The sequence below is a fragment of the Lethenteron reissneri genome, chromosome 47, assembly GCF_015708825.2.
Source record: "Lethenteron reissneri isolate LAM-NWPU_2019-01 chromosome 47, ASM1570882v1, whole genome shotgun sequence".
NCBI classification, from domain to species: Eukaryota; Metazoa; Chordata; class Hyperoartia; order Petromyzontiformes; family Petromyzontidae; genus Lethenteron; species Lethenteron reissneri.
In genome coordinates, this window is record NC_083825.1 from 549,172 (window position 1) to 568,637 (window position 19,466).

At 54.4% G+C, this 19,466-nt stretch overlaps 1 protein-coding gene across 1 annotated transcript in view; it reads left to right on the forward strand.

Moving 5' to 3' along the window:
- LOC133354420 (rho GTPase-activating protein 22-like) overlaps nt 1-15,879 on the forward strand; it is a 62,885-nt gene extending 47,006 nt beyond the window's left edge. The window contains exons 6-11 of the mRNA XM_061571241.1: nt 802-934; nt 2,116-2,189; nt 3,646-3,767; nt 7,142-7,421; nt 7,510-8,418; nt 8,914-15,879. Coding sequence (XP_061427225.1) covers nt 802-934; nt 2,116-2,189; nt 3,646-3,767; nt 7,142-7,421; nt 7,510-8,418; nt 8,914-9,163 — 1,768 coding nt within the window. The 3' untranslated portion in view covers nt 9,164-15,879. The remainder of the gene's footprint in view (nt 1-801; nt 935-2,115; nt 2,190-3,645; nt 3,768-7,141; nt 7,422-7,509; nt 8,419-8,913) is intronic.
- The last annotated feature ends 3,587 nt before the right edge of the window (nt 15,880-19,466 follow it).

A 19,466-nucleotide genomic window follows, 5' to 3' on the forward strand; every position in this document is an offset into this window, starting at 1 on the left:
CATCAGTGGCGAATATCTGAACCAGTCCTGGACCTCCCCTAGGCCGTCTCAACGATAAATGAGGACCTGGTGCGGAGTGTAAACATCACCACTGGGGAGAACAAATACGGCCGGGTGTTCGCTCACAGCACACCCAACATTCTGTGAAACCTCGAAGTGGGATGCCTCTTTCTTGGTGTGCCTTAAATGAATACACGATGCAGTGTGTCATCATCGCCACGAGGGAGACTAAGGTGGCCGGGCGTGGTGTGTACTGTATGTTGAAGTTCTTTCACACCGTACGTAGCCAACCGTGCTAATTGGAGGTGCGGTACTAGCCTCCATCGGTGCCACTCAGTGGCGTAGTGACGACATGATCAGCTCAGAGGATGCGCGATCGGTCAGGTGGGGCCACAACATTTGCTTTGTCTCACACGGTCGCACCTCGAAGCTATTCACTGTCGCGGCTCCTCTTGCCTAGTCACATGACCGTGATGCTCACGGTCCGTCTTCGCAATATTACATCACCGCTGATATTAAACTAAAATAAAACGTGGAGCGTAGATTAAAGTATTCTCACGATAATATATTTAAACCGCGTTTGAAATGAGTTTCTCTTCTTTCAAACTGTTGTTGAAAACATATCTCACGCTTATTGTCAAGGGGGCCCCAACTCGTAGCTTTGCCCACCAGGGAGCGGGGGGTCAAGGCACCGCCTTGTGCCCTGCACTCTCGTTGCCGCGACTCGCGCTACTCGCTCACGGGCACCACTTGCCCCCTGTTGGAAGGCGATAACGGGTGGGAATCTTCGTCTTTGCGCAGGAGCACGGACGTGCACACGGTGGCGTCGCTGCTCAAGCTGTACCTGCGCGAGCTGCCCGAGCCCGTGGTGCCCTTCTCCGCCTACGGCGACTTCCTGGCGTGCGCCAAGCTGCTCAACGCCAAGCCCGAGCAGGTGAGGCCGGGCAGGTGAGGCCGGGCAGGTGAGGCCGGGCAGGTGAGGCCGGGCAGGTGAGGCCGGGCAGGTGAGGCCGGGCAGGTGAGGCCAGGCAAGTGAGGCCGGGCAGGTGAGGCCGGGCAGGTGAGGCCGGGCAGGTGAGGCCGGGCAGGTGAGGCCGGGCAGGTGAGGCCGGGCAGGTGAGGGCCAAGGCAATTGAGGCCGGGCAGGTGAGGCCGGCAGGTGAGGCCCGGCAAGGTGAGCCGGCAAGTGAGGTCAGGCAGGTGAGGCCAGGCAGGTGAGGCCAGGCAAGTGAGGCCAGGCAGGTGAGGCCAGGCAGGTGAGGCCAGGCAGGTGAGGCCAGGCAGGTGAGGCCAGGCAGGTGGCAGCGGCCGCGGCGACGTGGCGCCAACTGCCTCGCCCCCCACCCCCTTTGGGGTATCACAACTGCGTCGTCGGCGATTATCGTTTCCCGAGTGAATAAAATCAAAGTGGCGAGGCCACCGGTGCCCATCGCCGGGCTGGCGCAATGACACAACAACCCCCGCGCCTCACAGCAGAAGGTGCCCGGGTTCGATTCACGACTCGGGGCCCTCTTCCGTGCCGGGATGTGTTTCCTCTCTCCGGCTCTGCACGGGTTTCCTCCGGGTTCTCTGTTTCCCTCCCATAGCGATGTGAAAGTGTATTTCATTGGGGCCTCGCCTGGTGTGCAGGAGGTCGTTGGTTCAGTCCCAACCCTGACGCCTGCTGCTGTATATTTTGAGTTTGCGTGTCTCTCTCCCCGTGGTCGCGTGGATTTCTCTCCGGGTCTTCTGAGTTTTCCCTTCCAAATTTGGAATCAACGTGCGTTGAGAGTGTTTGGCTGCTCTCAATATCCACGCGATGAGCCACTTTGTTGAGCGATCATCATTTGTGGCCAGGTCGCTCCTGATAAAGAGCCATGGAGCTCCGTGGGCTTAGCTGGTAAAACACACAAAGTGTCGTGGCCATCACCAGATCCCAGTGCTGACACGGCAACATCAGCCGCTACCCACACGGCAACATCAGCCGCTACTCTGAAAACCTGGTATGACCCTCCTGATAAAGAGTCGTGAGGCTTTCCCGAGGTAAGGAAGTGGCAAATAATAAATAAATTATTATATAAATATTAATAGATGCTGACCCCTGGACCCCCGTCGTGCGATTTGCGTCTCCCGCAGGGATTTCTGGAGCTGTCGTGCCGCCTGCAGGTGCTGCCTCCAGCCAACTACAGCCTCCTGCGCTACATCTGCAGGTGCCTGGCGCAGACAAACATTGGCACGGGGGGGGGGGGGGGGAGCGTGCTTTGGCTATTTTGTTGTTGCTTTACGGTGATCCCTTGCCAACGTTGAGATTTGAGTACACGCGCATTTACTTCTGTATGCCTGTCTACCGATTGCGAGCATCTCGGTTTGAGAGTCGTCGCGCCCAAAGTCGTGAAATAAAAATCAGCGCCGCCGCGTAACACCCGCCACGTTGTCTCGCGGCCTCTCGCGAGACGACCTCTGGGCCTGCAGCGACCACCAAATCCTCTCGCTCTTCTCCACGTTGCTACCTCCGCGATGGGTCCGATTCACGCTCCGTCTCACGAAATACATGTGCAGTGTAGCAATTTAACAACCGCAGCCTGGATATTTGAGTATCCACGGGTAAGCATGGTGTTGAGGAAAGCGCACGACCTAGTTGACACGTAGCGGCATTACAGCGTCACATCATCGCATTGCGTGACGCCGTCGTTACAAACGTCGTGGCGCTGCTTAGCTGATCAGCTGCCCGCTTGTTTTGTTGTACTTTCTGTATAGTCAACATTAATTTTGCTCTTAATCGTGGACCCGACGCGTGCAGCGAGTGGTGAAGGGGAGAGTGTTGCGAGTGTTGCGTCTGTGGCCTGGAGGAAGAGCGGGAGGGTGGGCTGAGCCCCTCCTCCTGCTAACTACCCCTTCCCCCGTCATCTCATTGTTATCGTCATGACCATCGTCAATATTAAAGGTATGTAAAGTTAATATCACGTGTATTTATGTTTGATCATGTTATTGCGTGATGTGCTGTATTCGGTGTTTAGTTAATAACCAAGCAAGTTATTTAAGCTGTAATGAGTCTGACCGCGCTCGTGGTTTCCCTAACCCCTATTTCCCATAGGCGCCCTGTACTTTACTAACCACAGATTTGCCAACCACGAGAGTTTTCAGGAACATAACCCTCGCGGTTGGCAAAGGGATTATTGTTCATTATTGAAATCATTTTATCGGCGCTGAGTCACGAGACAAAATCAGAATCTTTTTTTATCCTGGAGAGCTATGAAGCTCTTTTTCATAGATGTCCAGTCATGGTGGGTCGCAGCGGCTTTTTGCTGGCCATCGAACAAAGACGGTCACCGCATCGCACGCTTTTAAGTTCGCTTCTGCGGCCATCTGGAACGCTCTTCTGTCCGATATCAGGAAGCCACTGGAGCGATGCACTTTTAAATCATCTAGATTTAAAACTCATTAGCACGATTGGCCACGTACGGTGCGAAATAATTTATACATACCGTGCTGAGCACTGTGATTGAGCTGAAGACTTTGGGGCTCCGCTCTCGATGACGACGGCTCCAAGGTTCGTGGACCGGGGTCTCGCCATTATCGTGCCCTGGTGGCTGTGCCTGACATCGCGTGATCGAGCGTGTGCCCTCTCCTCTCGCCGCCGCTGCCGCCGGCGCGGCCCGCGTGCAGCTTCCTGGACGAGGTGCAGTCCCACGCGGTCGTCAACAAGATGAGCATCCAGAACCTGGCCACCGTGTTCGGGCCCAACATCCTGCGGCCCAAGACAGAAGACCCAGCCTCCATCATGGAAGGTGCGTCCTTGTCCTCAGCGACGCGCAATCGTCTTTCCATTAGGGCCCGTGTGACTCCCACTGCCGCCCCCCCCCCCCCCCCCCCCATCGAGTCTCACTGCCGCCCCCCCGCCCCCCGCCGACTCCAAGGCCACCCTATCCCGTGTCCATCATGGTGGGCTGTTTGACGATACTTTGCTATGCTGGTCGACTCGAGTTGGTGACAAGGTGTCACTCGCCACCGATGTTCGCCGTGGCTGCGAATTGAGTCAACGTATGGTTCGTTAAACAGCCTGCGAAACGGCGCACTGCCTCAATCCCATAGACAGTATGGATTGTAAATGCTTTTAACCCGGTGCTGAAAAATGTGCAAAAGAATCATGGAGAGTGCACGTTTGACCATCATTGTGATGACTGCAGGAGGATTAGATGGGCTCGGCCAGGACACGACACTGAGAAGGATGACGGCCAGTGCTTGACACGACCGACGGAGCATGTGTACGTGTGTACGTGTGTACGTGTGCACGTGTGCACGTGTGCACGTGTGTACGTGTGCACGTGTGCACGTGTGCACGTGTGCACGTGTGCACGTGTGCACGTGTGCACGTGTGCACGTGTGCACGTGTGCACGTGTGCACGTGTGCACGTGTGCACGTGTGCACGTGTGCACGTGTGCACGTGTGCACGTGTGTACGTGTGTACGTGTGTCCACTCTGTTCTCCTATAACGCGGTAGTTGCGTTCCTGAAGAACACCTCGTTATGGAAAAGTTGCGTTATAAATATTATATAAAAAATGGTAAAGCACAGTCCACGATAACACGGTGAGATGCGTACGCAGGCCGAACAAAGACTGAGGCGCGTGGGTAGCATCTCGAAGTATCCAGCAGCATCCCGTTGCCTCGTGTGACGATGCTACGCTGAGGCAGCCATGCGACCGCTCATTCCGATTCGTGCGACGTAATTCTCTTCGGTTCTTTCGGTAAAGTCACGTAGAAAATAAAATCAAATAATAATAGAATAGGACGTTTCGGTTGCAAGACAAGCAAGCATCGTCAGGTAAGAATGAATGAAAAAACACAGACACGGGAAGAGCATAGGCAGACACACATGCAGAGAGAGACACACCGAGCGAGACACGCACCAAGCCAAAAGTAAACGTAATTCTGTTCACTCAATCACGTTATATCCAAGTCGCGTTTTGAAAACATGCGTTATAGCAGAACTGACTGTATGTTGTACGTGTATGTTGTATGTTACAATTCCTTCGCACCGTACGTAGCCAACCGTGCTAATCGGAGGTGCGGGGGAAGGACAACAGACTGAACGCACAAAGCGGTTCTGAAGAAATTCGTTTTAAATCGAGATTTAAAAGTGCATAGCTCCCGTGGCTTCCTTTATTAGGAGCCAAAAGAAAACAAGACACCGCGGAGATGGAGCGAGGATCATCGCCTCGCGAGGCCGTGAGTGGAATAGTGCCGGCTTGGGGAAGCCTTCATCCAGCAGCGGATAGATCACGGCCGGTGATGACTGCCGCACCGTCAGCTCCAAATAGTTGTTTTCATTTTCTTCTTCATCCTCTCCCTATGCCCGCCAGTTCAAGAGAGGTTTGCTGCTTGAGAGACTCGTTTCGAGCATTTTTATTTCCTCCGCTAAAGGCTTGGAAATAATTGCGGGCTATCTGCAGCTGCATGAGAAATAACCACAATGACTCACCGGCTCCTTCCCTGCTGGAGGTACAAATGCACGCCGGCGTGTTGCTCTGACTCCTATTTATAGCCTGCGACAGATTTCCGTGGCTCTCTCAAAAGAACTCCCCCGACCCCCCGACTTAAAAAAAACGTTCGTAACAAAAGATGCGAGCTGCGCGTATGAAATAGCGTAACAAACTAAAATTTGACGTTTAAAATAAAAAAACATTTTATTCGCGAATCTTGGGACATAATATGGCACGTGACGAACGTTCCGTATTTACGTCATGGGTGAAAGAGAGAAAGCTGAAAAAAGACGAAGCCAGCGTGGGGCGTGGGACCATACGTGACGACCAGTGCTCACCTTGCTCCGACTTGTGAGCGGTGAGATCGTCTGCGAGTGTGTAATTGGCTCGGGGGGGCGGCGGTGGCGGCGGCGGTGGTGATGGCTGTTGGGGGAAGGAGCTTGTCGGCTTGTCCACGCGATGTTCCCGCCTGTACTCGACTGGGACAAATGTTACCATCGTCGCAGTGGGTGGTCGCCAGATGATAGTTTTACAGTGGAGGCTCTTCTGTTAATCTCATTGCTCTTTGCTTACCACTGAGAGTCATTACATCTTCCACAAATGAGGCGCGGGGATATGACATTATCAGCCATCTTAATCATGTTACGTTACCGTTGCTGAATGAAGGCCTCCCCATTCCATGTTGGTCCTGGAGACTGACCATACCTCACCACACTGGTCAGTGTGGGCTGGTGAAGGGACAGGAGTTACCGAGCGCAGTGCATTAACCATTGCGCCAACACTCCTCCGAACCCCCCCCCCCACCACCCCCCCCCCCCCCTTTGACTTATGAATACATCTTTAGCATTTAATTGTGAGTGTTATTTTTCCGAATGCATCTGTCTAAATCTGTATTGGTCAATAATGTCACTACCAGTGGCGGCTCCTGCAAAATCTCTCAGGGGGGGCAAATGTCTGGATGATTGATAAGGATAGGGTCCACCCATGCAATGGATAAATTAACAGCTTAAGCATGTAAAGGCAACTTCACTTCTTTAATATTAATGAAAAATAAAGTGACTCTTACAATACATATTGTTTGTTTCTATACTCACTATTAAAACAAACCACTCAAGTTTATTTTATTAAAGATTCCATTAGGTGGCCACAAATTATATTGTTGGATGAAACGTGCTTACGTATGATGACGTAAGCACGTATGATGACGTAAGCACGTTAGTGCATGCCCTCCCAGAAGCCATAGAGAATGCATTGCAGCGCCCCCCGGTCGAAAAAAAACATCTTTGAATGTAAGTCTATGGGGCCACTCGGGGCGATTCTCAGCCGGAGTGAAATCGCCCAAAAAGAGGCGGTACTCCACAGAACGTAGCATGACGCTGATTGGACTAGATCCAGAGGCTGCAGTGACGGCTAGCGTGACTCTGTGGTTGAATGACATTGGTGGTGCGTCGCCCAATCGCCCTAATGAAGAAACCGCCCCTGGTCACTACTCTGCTCTTAAGTCAACACCTTATAGGCACCACGGCAAAGCAGGAATTAGAGACAGTTGCATTCAACCCACAGTTTTTGCAAGAATCTAAATAATTTTTCAATGTCGCTACATAAATCACAGCAATAAATGTGTGTCGCACCTCAAGCTGACGACCCCCCCACCCCCCGCACCGCCACCCCACGCCACAGGAGCCCCCCTGATCCAGCAGCTCATGGAGGTGTTCATTGCCGAGCAGCACCGCCTCTTCCCGCGGCCGTGCGTCGACGTTCACGCGTCCCTGCCTGCCCCCGGGCAGCCTGGGCCGCCCCGAAGGCCTGCGCAAGGACGCCCGCGAGGGCCCGCCACCGCTTCTCTCCGGCGGGGGGGGCACGGCGTCGTGCGGGCCGCCGGCCGGGGGCGGCCGCCCCTCCGCGTGGGGGGCCCTACCGCTCTCCGAGTCCGACACGTGCACCAGCGGCTCCGAGCCGGGCGCCGCCGTCGTCTTCCGCGGCCGCTCCGTGGGCGCCGGCGGGGCGGGGTGCCGCCCGCTGCCGGCGGTGGCCGACCCGCTCGGGAGCCCGCGGGCCGCGGCCGCGCGGAGGGGCGCGGCCGTGCCTTTCGGCAAGGGCGCGGTCGCCAACGGCTCGCTCGGCGCGGCCGTCGGCGGCCGCAGCGAGGCGCCGTACCGCGCCGGGCCCGGCCGCCCCCTGGCCGGCGGCCGCGAGACCGGCTCGCCGAGGTCGGGCGGCGGCGGCCCGCCGTTCGGCCCCGTGCCGCTGCCGCCGCCGCCGTCGCGAGGCGTCGCGTCCGACACGCTGGAGTGCTCGTCGCGCCTCTGGGCCGCCAACGGCTACGCCACGATCCGCGAGCACAACCGCAGGCCGCCGGGGCCCGAGCGGGCCGGCGGGTGCCGCGGCGGCCTCGGCGCCGGCTGCGTGGGCGGCGGCGTGGGCGGCTCGGCCACGCTGCAGAGGATTTCCACGTACGACAACGTGCCGGCCGAGAGCCCGTCGGCCGGCAACTCGGAGGAGCGGCGCAGCGTGGACAGCGGCGCGACGTGGTCCAGCTCGTCGTGCGAGATCTCGCTGGGCGATGTCGCGGCCTCCGCGTGCGGCTCCACGCCGGCGTGCTCCTTCCGCGACTGCGGCTACGGCGAGCCGCGGGGAGGGCGCGCGGAGCCGCGGGGCGCCCTCCCCGCGCAGCTGGAGGGCCTGGTGGAGCGGGTAGAGGTGTGCGTGCGGAGCAGCGTCACCACCACCACCACGAGCCGCATCAACGAGCCGACGCTGCTGCCGCTGGCGCCGCCGCTGGCGCCGCCGCCGCTGCCGCTGGTGGGCGACCCCTGCGGGGGAGCCGGGCCGGGCGGGGCCGGGCCGCTGGGGTGCGATCCCGACGAGTCGCACCACGAGGCCATGCAGGAGCTCGTCGTGGAGCTCAAGATGGAGCTGAGTCGGCAGAAGGCCGAGTACGAGCAAAGGATAAAAAGGTAGCGCTGTTGTTGGCAACGGTGTTGTTGTTGTTGTTGTTTGGAATTGGATGCACAACTGCCAGGATCAGCTGCTACCGGGATAGATTTAGATGTAAAATTGCACGTGTCCATGCGTGTGTGCACATGCGTGCGTGTGTGCACATGCGTGTGTGTGTTGATGTGGGGAGCGGGAGTTTCGTACATTGGCACGCTGCCCTACAAACCCGATGACCCGAATTTCATTTGACACTCACGGCCGACATCGGTGACGAATATCTGAACCTCCCCTAAGTCACACCCGTAAACGATTACCCGGTGCGGTGTGCAGACATCACCACCGGGGGACAGAGAGACGGCCGGGGCGTGGTGCTGGCCGCCCACCCCCTCGTGTGCCGCGTCGCCTCTCACGGCCGCTCGCTAATAGCGCACCCAACGGTCTGGCGCGGCTCTAAGCGGGGTGCCTCTGTCTCTGCGCGCGTGTGCGTGCCCCTCGGTGCCCATTCCGTGTCGCAGCCTGGAGGCGAGCGGCGTGGACGCCTGCCGGCGAGCCGAGCGCCTCTCCGAGGAGCTGGAGCAGGAGCGCGCGCGGCACCGCATGGCCGAGATCCGGCAGCGCAACGCGGAGCGCGCCCGCCAGGACGCTGAGGCGCGCAACCGCGTCCTCCAGCGGGAGATGGAGCACTTCTTCGCGTCGTTCTCCGACACCGGCCAGCCCGAAAGCGCCCAGATGCCCAAGCGCCACGGCCACCCGCAGCCGCGGTAGCAGCGGGCGTGCCGTCGCGGGCACGCCGGGTCGACCGGCGACCCGCGTGACCTCCCGCTCGGGGGTCCGGCCGTCCTTGGCCTCCACGGCGGGTTGCGGAGAGTGGGACGCGAGCCCGGCGACGGGTCGAGGCGCGAGCGTCAATACACCGCCACCGCTGCAGAGGTCTCGTCCGTTTGTTGTTGTTGTTTGTTGTTGTTGTTGTTGTTATGCACGGGTCGACAGTAGCGGCGAGACAGAACGACTGTTGGTAAAAACGAAACTCGTGGCGGGAGAGCGCCAAGACATCAGGGGGACGACTAAGGCAGGGCTTTGTTTCTCACCGGATATTTTCCCGGACGGACCCGGCCGAAATAAAGCTCTGAGAAATGAAGAGAGCTGACGTGACTGTGTTAGGGTCAAAGGGGGTCAGCGCTTTAGGGTCGCCGCCTTAGCGTCAGGGACTTTTTTGTTAGGTTCGGCGTCGGTCTCCCTGCTATGGTTAACGCGTTAGGGTTAGGGTCCTGGTGTGTAAAAGTCAGGGTTGTTGTGTAAGGGTTGGGGTCCGTGGCATAGCTACCGAGTGTGCGGGCGGTGCGACTGCACCGGGGGCGCACGGCCTGGAGTGGCCCAGGCGCTGGGCTGCAAAGAAGGCGAGGAAATTGAATTTGAACAGGGAGTGGCCCCATTTCGTACCTTGCTACGGGGCTCGTGCCAACTACGTGACGCCACCGATTCGGGTCTCATTGTTTCGGCTTGGCGTTTTAGCACTATGATCACAGTGCGTTTGAGCGTAAGAATTTGTATTACAAATAACAATTTTACATGAGGTATTCGGGTCAGGGTTATCGCATTGGCGTTAGGGTGCCCGTGTTATCGTTAAGAGGAGATCTTAAAGGGTCATCCGGTCATTTCCTCGTAGTGCCATGGATCGCCGGAGGCAGTATTAGTTAAATAACAATGCAATTGATATAATTTGTGTGCGAGAAAGTACGTTACGTTTGGGGTTACGGTTGGGGATTATGGTTAATGTCGGATACATGGGGACAAAGTTCTCGTTTTGGTGATGGCTACGATCAGAGTTACAGGAGTGGCAGCGAGGGATACAATCACGACCGCCTGGGCTCTCACGGTTTGTCCTGCACAGCTCCCCGACGCGTTCTCGTTTTGTACCGAGTGTCGTTCGGCGCGACCTTCCCACGTTTCTCTACCACCCGCTGGGAGCTTCAAGGGAGCTACAGACGCATGGAGCTGAAACGCCACGGGGCGTTGTGTCGAACGACACACGGCGCGGCCGGGAACTCACGTCGGGAAGGAGGAAGAACATTCCGGCGTTTGGACGCGAGAGAGCTCAAGGTCGACATGGGACTGTTCGTAAGGAGCGATGGCGACCTTTGCCGCAGCAGCGGCAATTAATCTTGGAGAGATCCCTCCGCCGGACGGACGGCAACGGATGTCGCCTTCCCCTTTTTGTCCACGGAGGAGGTGAACAAAGATGAACAACTTCGATTTCTGCGTCGGGCGATGACTCCGGACGGACATTTCTTACGGACGCTAACCAAGGTGCTATTTGAGCGATGTAGGCAATGCGGCAGCGGCGTGCCGGACTGCGCGCGTGTCCGTGCTCGCGTGCGGCAGGACCCTCCTAATCGTCGGGACAGAGCCACGCGCACTTCGGTTGCTGCTACGCCCAGACTCGCTCGCAAAGCTCCAGGCCATGAGATTCTCTTCACCGTTAGCCATGAAACCAAAAATGAAATCCCTCTCTTATCCCCCCCACCGGCACCCGTGACCGCTCCCGCCAGGTGGCCGGTGGGCTGGGTTGACGTCGAGCCGTGACCAGCTTTGCGCTAAAATTCATGACCCCCCCCCCTCCCGGCCAGAAGATGCGCACGGCGCTTTCGCGTGGATTTTGCTCTCCTCCCCCACCCCCGCCAATCGCCCGGAGCGTGCCCAGTCTCGTCAGGCCTCGAAAGCCAAGCCAGGTTTGAGCCTGGGCAGCGCTTCAGAGGGGTGGCCGCCGTGCACGGCAGATCGCTTGGAGGATACGAGGCGGCGTCGTCGTGGGCAGCAGAGGGCAGCGCAGCAAAAGTCCATCGTTGCACTGTACTTCTACGCTCTCCGCTCTTCACCAACGCGCGTTGATTAGCGTGGCGACGTATGCTCAAATAACCCCCCCACCCTCCTCCCCAGGACCCGCACGGTGTGGGGGGAGGTCCTTATCCAGCCTTGAACTCACAAATGGGATGTGCAGCACGTAGCGTGGAGAGTCGTGGCGGTCGAGGCAAAACGGGAGAGTGGACGCGGTGCAGTTCCAGTGACAAACTGTCACCGTATTCAATCTAAATGGGTTACTTTGACGTGAACTGTCCACTCGTGGCGTGGGCTCTCAGGACATCGAGGTTTTAAAGCCGTGTGAATCAAGGGGAGCACAACTCCGGTTCCGCGGAGCCGGCAAAACAAAGAATCTACGTTTCTAGGTTTTCGTTCCAAGCGAGCTCTCATTGGCCCGAGCCCTTAATTGACGACATTATTTGCTCAGACCTTATTCATCGCTCGCAGCTATGAAACAGTGGGATATTCTGCACTATCTGTACAGCCTGCAGGGGTTCTGGCCCACAAGGACTGAAGTTGTGCACTCCTGGTGTCAGGTAATCATGAGTCTGGTCCAGGTTGTTCATTACTGCCCTGGCAACATCATTTGTACCCCCTTTTTCTCACGGGCGCATTCCAAGCCAAACCAGCACTGGGCCGTCATGGCACGGTGTGGTTTCCGCTGGCTATTTGCCATGCCGAGCCGCAAAAAAACAAACCGTTCCTACGCTGGCCTCACGCAATACGACACCGGAATCTGGCTCGGAGGGGAGGCCAAGCAGGGCCAAAGCGAGCCGGGGCTAACGACGCGCACGCTCATGTGCGCGTGACGTCGAATCGGTACCCTGTGAGGATGCGGCGTCCACCGAGCCGCCACCGGCGCGCGTCTCGGCCCTTCTGTTGCACGTGACGTGTCAGCGGCACGGTTCGGCTCGCGCAGTGGAAATAGCCATCGGCGAATCCTCCTCCGAGCTGCACGGTGGAGAAAAATAGGCGTTTGTCACATTGACTGGGTGCACTCCTGGGCGCATCTTGACGGTGCTAAAGTCATCTCATGGAGTCCACCCTGTGCCGATCGAGCCTAATGATGGTGTGCCGGAACACAAGGAGCCTTGATGAGTAGAGAAAGGATTTTTTCGGTTCCCCAGTTTTGAGTAAAAACTAAAAAAAAAAGTCGTATTTTCTTGACAAAATGGTGCTTTTTCAACCAAAATCAGGATGAAATTACCATTCTCCAAGACACAAATTGAGCAGAATCTGTCTTGCAGTGGACATGTGTTAAAATATTTTTCTGCAACTATTCCCCCCCCCCCCCATCAAGTCCAGACCCTCAATAATTCATATGTAACCTGTTTAAGTATGATTTTAGTCAAAGAAATGTATAGTTAATGGGAAAATTAACCTGTTACTCATGCGCGATATTTATTTTCTACATTTTGCAGCTGGACAGCATGTGCCATGCAATCATTTATGCCCTTGCACACGTGTACATTAGGAAATCTGAGATTCGCATTAATTTATGTTTCTTTTGAGGGTGTAAAGGGCAAGTGAAGTTCATCACAAAATAAAAGATAGTAATTCATATTTGTAATGCGCCGTACAGAATTCGCTCCCTTGCGAAGAGAGCGAACGACTCAGAGACGCGAGGAACCGCAAACGATCAGGAAAGCAGCCGGGCCGCTGAGCTTGTGCCATCAATTGCCCAAGTTCTGCGGTCCTCTATATACGAAGATGTTTTCAGAGAATGAATGGGTGCTCACATGTGGCAGGAGAACCAGAGCAGCAAGAGAAACCCCACTTGTGCGAGGGGCTATCGGCACTCTACCCACGACTGAGCAGGTGGAGCGCCGCGGTGGCGAGATGTTCACTACCTCGCCTGGTATACAGGAGGTCGTGGGTTCGATCCCGACCCTGACGCCTGCTGTTTATTTGGAGTTTGCGTGTCTCTCCGCGTGGTTGCGTGCATATTTCTCCAGGTCCTTCCCCCCCCCCCCTCCCCCCACATTTAGAAGCAACATGCGTTTGCTATAAATGTCCACATAAGCCACTTTGTTGAGCTATCATTTGTGGCCAGGTCGCTTCTAAATAAAGACCTATAAGCTGAGTGGGCCTTACCCGTTAAAATTAAAAGTTTAGTTGAGGTGGAAGTCCACGCTTTTGTTGTCGCCTGGCAAGCCAGGGTATGGCACCCCAACGCCCATGGCAACGGAGTTCCTCAATCTTTGTGTGATGCACCAACCCTGGATTTGCAGTCGTGCATCACCGCTGCTGTAATATGGTGACAGCTTGTCGAATCACGGCGACAACTACAAATTCTGAAGGAAAATATAATCTCCATATAATATTATGGTCATGTCCCTCTACGATTTCTATTTAAACAAACATAATCTAAATCCCAGAATTCATTAAAGTATTGTTTTTACTTATTGAAAGGCCCTCGTTTCTCTGTGTGTCTCTACAAGATCTTAAATTAAAAACGTAAAAATAAAATAGAAACCTCGGTGAACAGAATTAAATATTAACGATACATTCCACAAAATAAATAGAGAAACGTAAAGTTGAGTAAAACCAAAGTGTAAAAAACCACAAAAACGAGTACTCCTTGAAGTTCGGTGTGTATCTATTTACTGCGGAAGACATCACGCAGCGGACACGTGGCGAAGCTGGCAGAGGCAAACGTTGCCCCCCCCCCCCCCCCCCCCACTTTGCCTTATCGACTGCTGGGAAGAGAGGTGCTGTCAGCAAGCGCCCGGCAAGGGCCAGGCTCCGAGTGCTATGAAGAAGGTTTTATTCTGCACCGCTCATGCCTGGCCATCTTTGTCTCCCCAGTTGCTGGTGTTCTTCACAGCAACCACACCGCTGGAGAATCGGTTTAGGCTGAGTCAGGTTTGAGTGTACGTGTGTGACTGCTGCATATTCGAAGGGCAGTGGAGCTGGTACTCATTTGTATATCCTCTGAGAGTGTAAAGAGAAGTTAACTTTCTTTTTTAATCAAACCGTGAAGCTGCGACTTGCTGACAACGACGTGCGTGGCATACAATCGAAGCTGCCGTGCTGTCAGGATGGGGAGTGCAGTGCGCTGAGCCTGACCATGCGAGCGGGACACCGGGGGGGGGGGGGGGGTTGCCACCTGCCCCTGGCATTTCCCCGCGATCGTCCTCGTGTTCATCTTCTTCTCCTGGGGAACCTGCGACTCTTCCCATGTTGTTTTTATCAGTTGGATAATAACAACAACAACGATGTTACAACACCACTCCTTCGCGAGTAATTCTCCTTCCGAGACCGTGAGATATTCCGCTTCACGTGATAGGGCCCGTTTCTCTTCCGTCAAAGGTGACAACCGTAGCGCACACGCACACACACACGCGCAACCTTACACGCACACACGCACACACACGCCCACACGCACACACACACACGCACACACACACACGCACACACGCACACACACACACACACGCCCACACGCACGCACACACACACGCACACGCACACACACGCGCACACACGCACACACACACGCCCACACGCACGCACACACGCACACGCACACAGCCAGCCAGGCACGGCAGAGCGAACCCGCCCTCTCCGCGCGGCTGGGACACACAGAGGCAATTGTGTTAAACAGAAACTACGACCGGTGTCGCGAGCCCTCGGGCGTTGAGCCCCGAGCCGACAGTCCGCTTCGCACGCAATCACGGGGTGAACCCCTAACCCCCCCCCCCCCCTCCCGGCGCGAGACTCGAGACCCCCACAAGCTGAAGAGCGAGCGGGGGGGGGGCAGCACGTGCCAAGCCGTGAGACGTGGACGGTGCCCCCCAATCCCCCACAGCCGCCGTGGCTGGCACCGTGCCGAGCGGTTCACGACAGACTCGGAGACATTTCTCCGCGCCTTAACTGTGGAGCGACAGGAGTTCTCCCCGTCGGGTTGGGGGTGGGGGGCAGCGATGATTCCCCCCAGCCTCGTGCTGCGAGCGCGCCCGTGACGCGGAGCCTCTCGTCCTGCCACAACCTGAAAACGGCAGCAGCGGTGGCACCGCGAGCGTTTTGGAACGATCGCTTTTTTACATCACCGTTTCGTTTTTAAATCTTTATTATTATTTATTACTACGACGATATATTATATAAAGAAACGTATATATCTAGACATGCGAATTTTGATCAATTGCACTCGGTTATGTAGACTGCTATAATTGAAGAGCTCCGTGATGGTACCATGTACCAGCGCCGTCGGCTCGGCACCCTTCGGAATCTCTGCGGCGCGTCTCGTTCTCTCGTGGATTGTACATTTCACCGTGGCACGCGCGCGGACGCACATTTTGCAACGTTTCTCTCTCAGCCTGGCGATCGGTATTTAAGCACTACTCTCCTCCTCGATGTACACGCGACTTGACAGCAGCGCCGGCCACGGGATGATCTCATTTCGGATTTGTAACACTGCCGTTATTTATGCTTGACAATTGGCGACCTTGCGTTATTTATTGCCAGCGGAAGGCAAGAGAATTATATAACATGGTACAATTTAGAACTCAGTTATTGCTCGGTAGTAAACATAAACACATCATTTAGCAACTATTTACCAGGGACGTGTGTGGATATGAGAGTTTTGTTTCATTTGGACAGAAATGTCAAACTTTTTTTGAAAAATTATCATAGTAATAATAAAACCATAACAAAAAATACCCAACGACGATTTTTTGTTGTTGCCTGGTGCGTTATTTTGGGAAGATTTCTTAAATCTCCGCCACCCAACTCTGCCCAATACCGCCTGAGTCCACCCAGTGGTATCAACTGGCACACAGCGGTCCCTCGCTCGGCCAGGGCCCTTGCGGTGGGGTAAAGCGTGGGTACTCGCAGCTCTTACAAGAAGTCTTTGCCAGCGTGGAAAAGTAGTTGAAAGTGGAGTCAAAGTGAATTTTTCTTTAACCGTGTGACAACCGCAGGTGGGCCAGGATGTCCTATTTGCAAGAGTGTGACCCCGGTGGGTCATCATACCCTGGCCGTCAGGGGCTTTATATCACTCCCTCTAGTAGAGGTCCCTTCCAATAACATCGGTGCGAGCAAGCAATTGCAGGGCTGCACCTTCACCGCCTTGTACAACGCTTAGACGCACGCGTGTTGTGTGGCGTGCTGGTCAGTGTGGGCCTTGTGTCGATGACCTGGCTCTGGCCAAATATTTTCCACATTTAATTGCCTAGGAAGCCGTGGAGCAACCTCACAATTTCGCGAAACGAACTCTGTAATCAGCTGCTGTTGATTGATTTTTCATTTCACTCGCCAAAGCCTGCGACAATAATTTCTGTAATGAAAACTCCCAGCTTGTAATCCTAGCGCTCGACATACCGACTGTTCCCCCGAACCAACCCTCTTTTGGTGAAACCTTCCGTCATGTTTTAATGCCCTATCATCATCAGCCATGATCTATCCACTGCCGGATGGTCGCCATCATTCGTGCTTTTGCGGCACAGCAATCCGTACGGCTCCTCGCAACGTGAGCAGATTTCATCGATCCATTTCCGAGCGGACGTGCTCTCAGACGTGTTCCCTCCTTCGACGAAAACTCATTTTGAAAAGCCACGCTGAGTCTCAAAACTCCTTTATCCATCAGGGTCCTTGCTTGGAACTCGGTGCTATTTTTTCACAGGTATAAATGTATTTTATGTCAAAAATATATTTATTTTGTGGTGTGGGAAAAAAGCACAGACCGACTTGCTGTACTACCGACTAGCTGGAGGTTGGGTGGCTCATGCACTGCCACTTTGCATTGTCCACCAATGGTCCACTACAGTTGCCACCATCACCGCCGCCGCCACCACCACCACCGTGGCCGGCACACCCATCGCCACCGCTACCACCACTGCGCTTGCACTGAAGCCTGGCCATGAAAGTACCTTGCTTTGCTCTGTGACTTTTAGAGGCTATACAAGAGCTGGGTTATCCGATTTTTCAAGTAATGGATTATTGGTTCTGTTACTCGACTAATCAGGTATCACGAAACCGCCTCTTCCAACGTGCGCTGCTGATGGGAGGTGATGGGCAGGGCTTGGTGAAGTTATCAGTTGAGTCACGCCGGGCGTGGCTTTAAGGGCTTGGTGAAGTCATCAGTTGAGTCACGCCGGGCGTGGCTTTAGAGGGGGGTTTCCCACCTTCGGGAGGCAGGATGCGGTGGTGGCAATTTGTTAAAGGGTTGTAAAAGGGGCCCAGAGTGATGGACCACAAAAAAGCAGTCGATTGCAATTTTTAGTCGATTAATCAGTTAGATTGGACAAACCTAATCTAAAATTCATCAACCCTGGCCAATATTGTTTTTTTTCACGTGACAGAACCTGCATGGCCCGTGAAATGCAACAGGACGATGCAAAATTGCAACTCCTTTGCAATACTGGTCTCTGGCAGTTGCCACGCGAACGAGATGAATATATTTTTGCAGCCTCTCGAAGCCCTCTTACAACAGCCAGGCAGGGAGGATTTATTTTTTTCACAAATTCCGAGCGTTTTCTGCGATGCGTTTTATCACCGCATGTTCGTTCGACACAATGTCCGACGTTACCAAATTCAGTTTTCGAAGAAGTTTCCAGGACGTGGCACCAAATGTCGGACATCGTGCCAAACAACCATGTAGCGGTGCACAGCCCAATACCAGAACGGAGCTCTGCACACAACAACCCTGGGATATGGTGAGTTAATTCCATGGAATTGGTTTGTTGGTGTTGCAGCAACTATTTAAAAGTAAATTGTTGTTGTGCACTTGGTAGACGGACCTGGCAGGGAAATTAAAAGCTAATGTTTAAATTTGTAAAGAAGGCTGGCCTGCCTGGGCAGCGGGTATTACCAGCTCCAAAATATTTAATTGGGGGTAGAAGTGGCTTCAGATGTAATGACATCACCATCATTATTTTATAAGGGTACTTTTTTCTTTTTCCCACCAATGCACCTTTCAAATTTCAGATTTCACTTTTGACAAGCTCCAGCACTAGTTCTTACATCGACTGACGTGTGAAGCAATGTGTTTGCCTCGAGTATTACTGTGCATTATTAAATGCAACCACTTTCATCATTATAATCCATGATCTAATCCACTGTGGGATAAAGGCCTCCCCAAGTCTTCGCAAATCCCTCCTTGCACATGGATTCAAGAATCTCGCCCCTGTTGTATATATACATGCGTGTAGATTGAACTTTTTTCGCACCGCACGTAGCCAACCGCGCTAATCGGAGGTGCAGCAGAAGGTCGAATTGAGCCGGCGACCTGCGGATTGCAAGGCCGGTGTGCCGCCCGTTGCCCCGCCGGTGGCAGCACCGGTCATCGTAACAACCACAAAGCCATACGAATAATCACATTCAAAATTAGAAATCAACTCCATCCGCTGTAAGAAAAAGTAAACGTTCAATGCACACTCATGAATCAGGCCTGCGTTTCCATGTCGCTTGCAAAAGTTTGAAACTTTTATTTAAGTCATTTGTTAAATCATTTTTTTTCACCTTGCAATTGTTTTTTGTACATACGAATGATTCATCGTTTATATTTCTAAACTAAACATCTGATTACCTTCAAAACGAATGCGTAATACTACAAGTACTTACATTAGTTCCGACATTAAATCATGGAGAATCACGACCGAGCGATGCGACGGCGAAAAAAACCTTTTAAATTACAGGCACGGGATACGGTCCACAGTCACGGTGACACACTCACGAAGGCCGTCTCTGTCTCACTCTGCAGGGCCGCACAGATTATTCCGGGGCAGAATACCACATGCCCCCCCCCCCCCCCCCCCCTGATTCCACCATTCATGGGCTGCCCGTTGTGGGACCTTCTTTTGTGCGAGGCCCATAACAATTTGCTACATCCCCCCCTCCCACCCTCCCTGGTCAGTTCCACAGTCCAGAGCTACGAGACCCCCGTATGGGCTGTCCTGTGAAGCGCCGCCCCTTAACCAGGTTTCTTCTTCTGACCGAACAACTCAAGAGACAAACACCTTGCGGCTACAGACAAGACAGAAATTTCGTGTGAGTTTTACTTGAAGAGTTTTCTAATTTGCTCTACGGCGATGTGCAAACGCAAAACTCACCGGCCACGCCGTGTTGTCGGCAAATGACCCCCCCACCACCCCTCGTGGATGTTCGCTTTTGTTGAGATTAAAAGAAAACTCTCGAGTGTGTATTCGGGTTGTAATAATGTACACCAATAATCATTTGTGACGCGCCGTCGCACGGTATTTGCTCAACT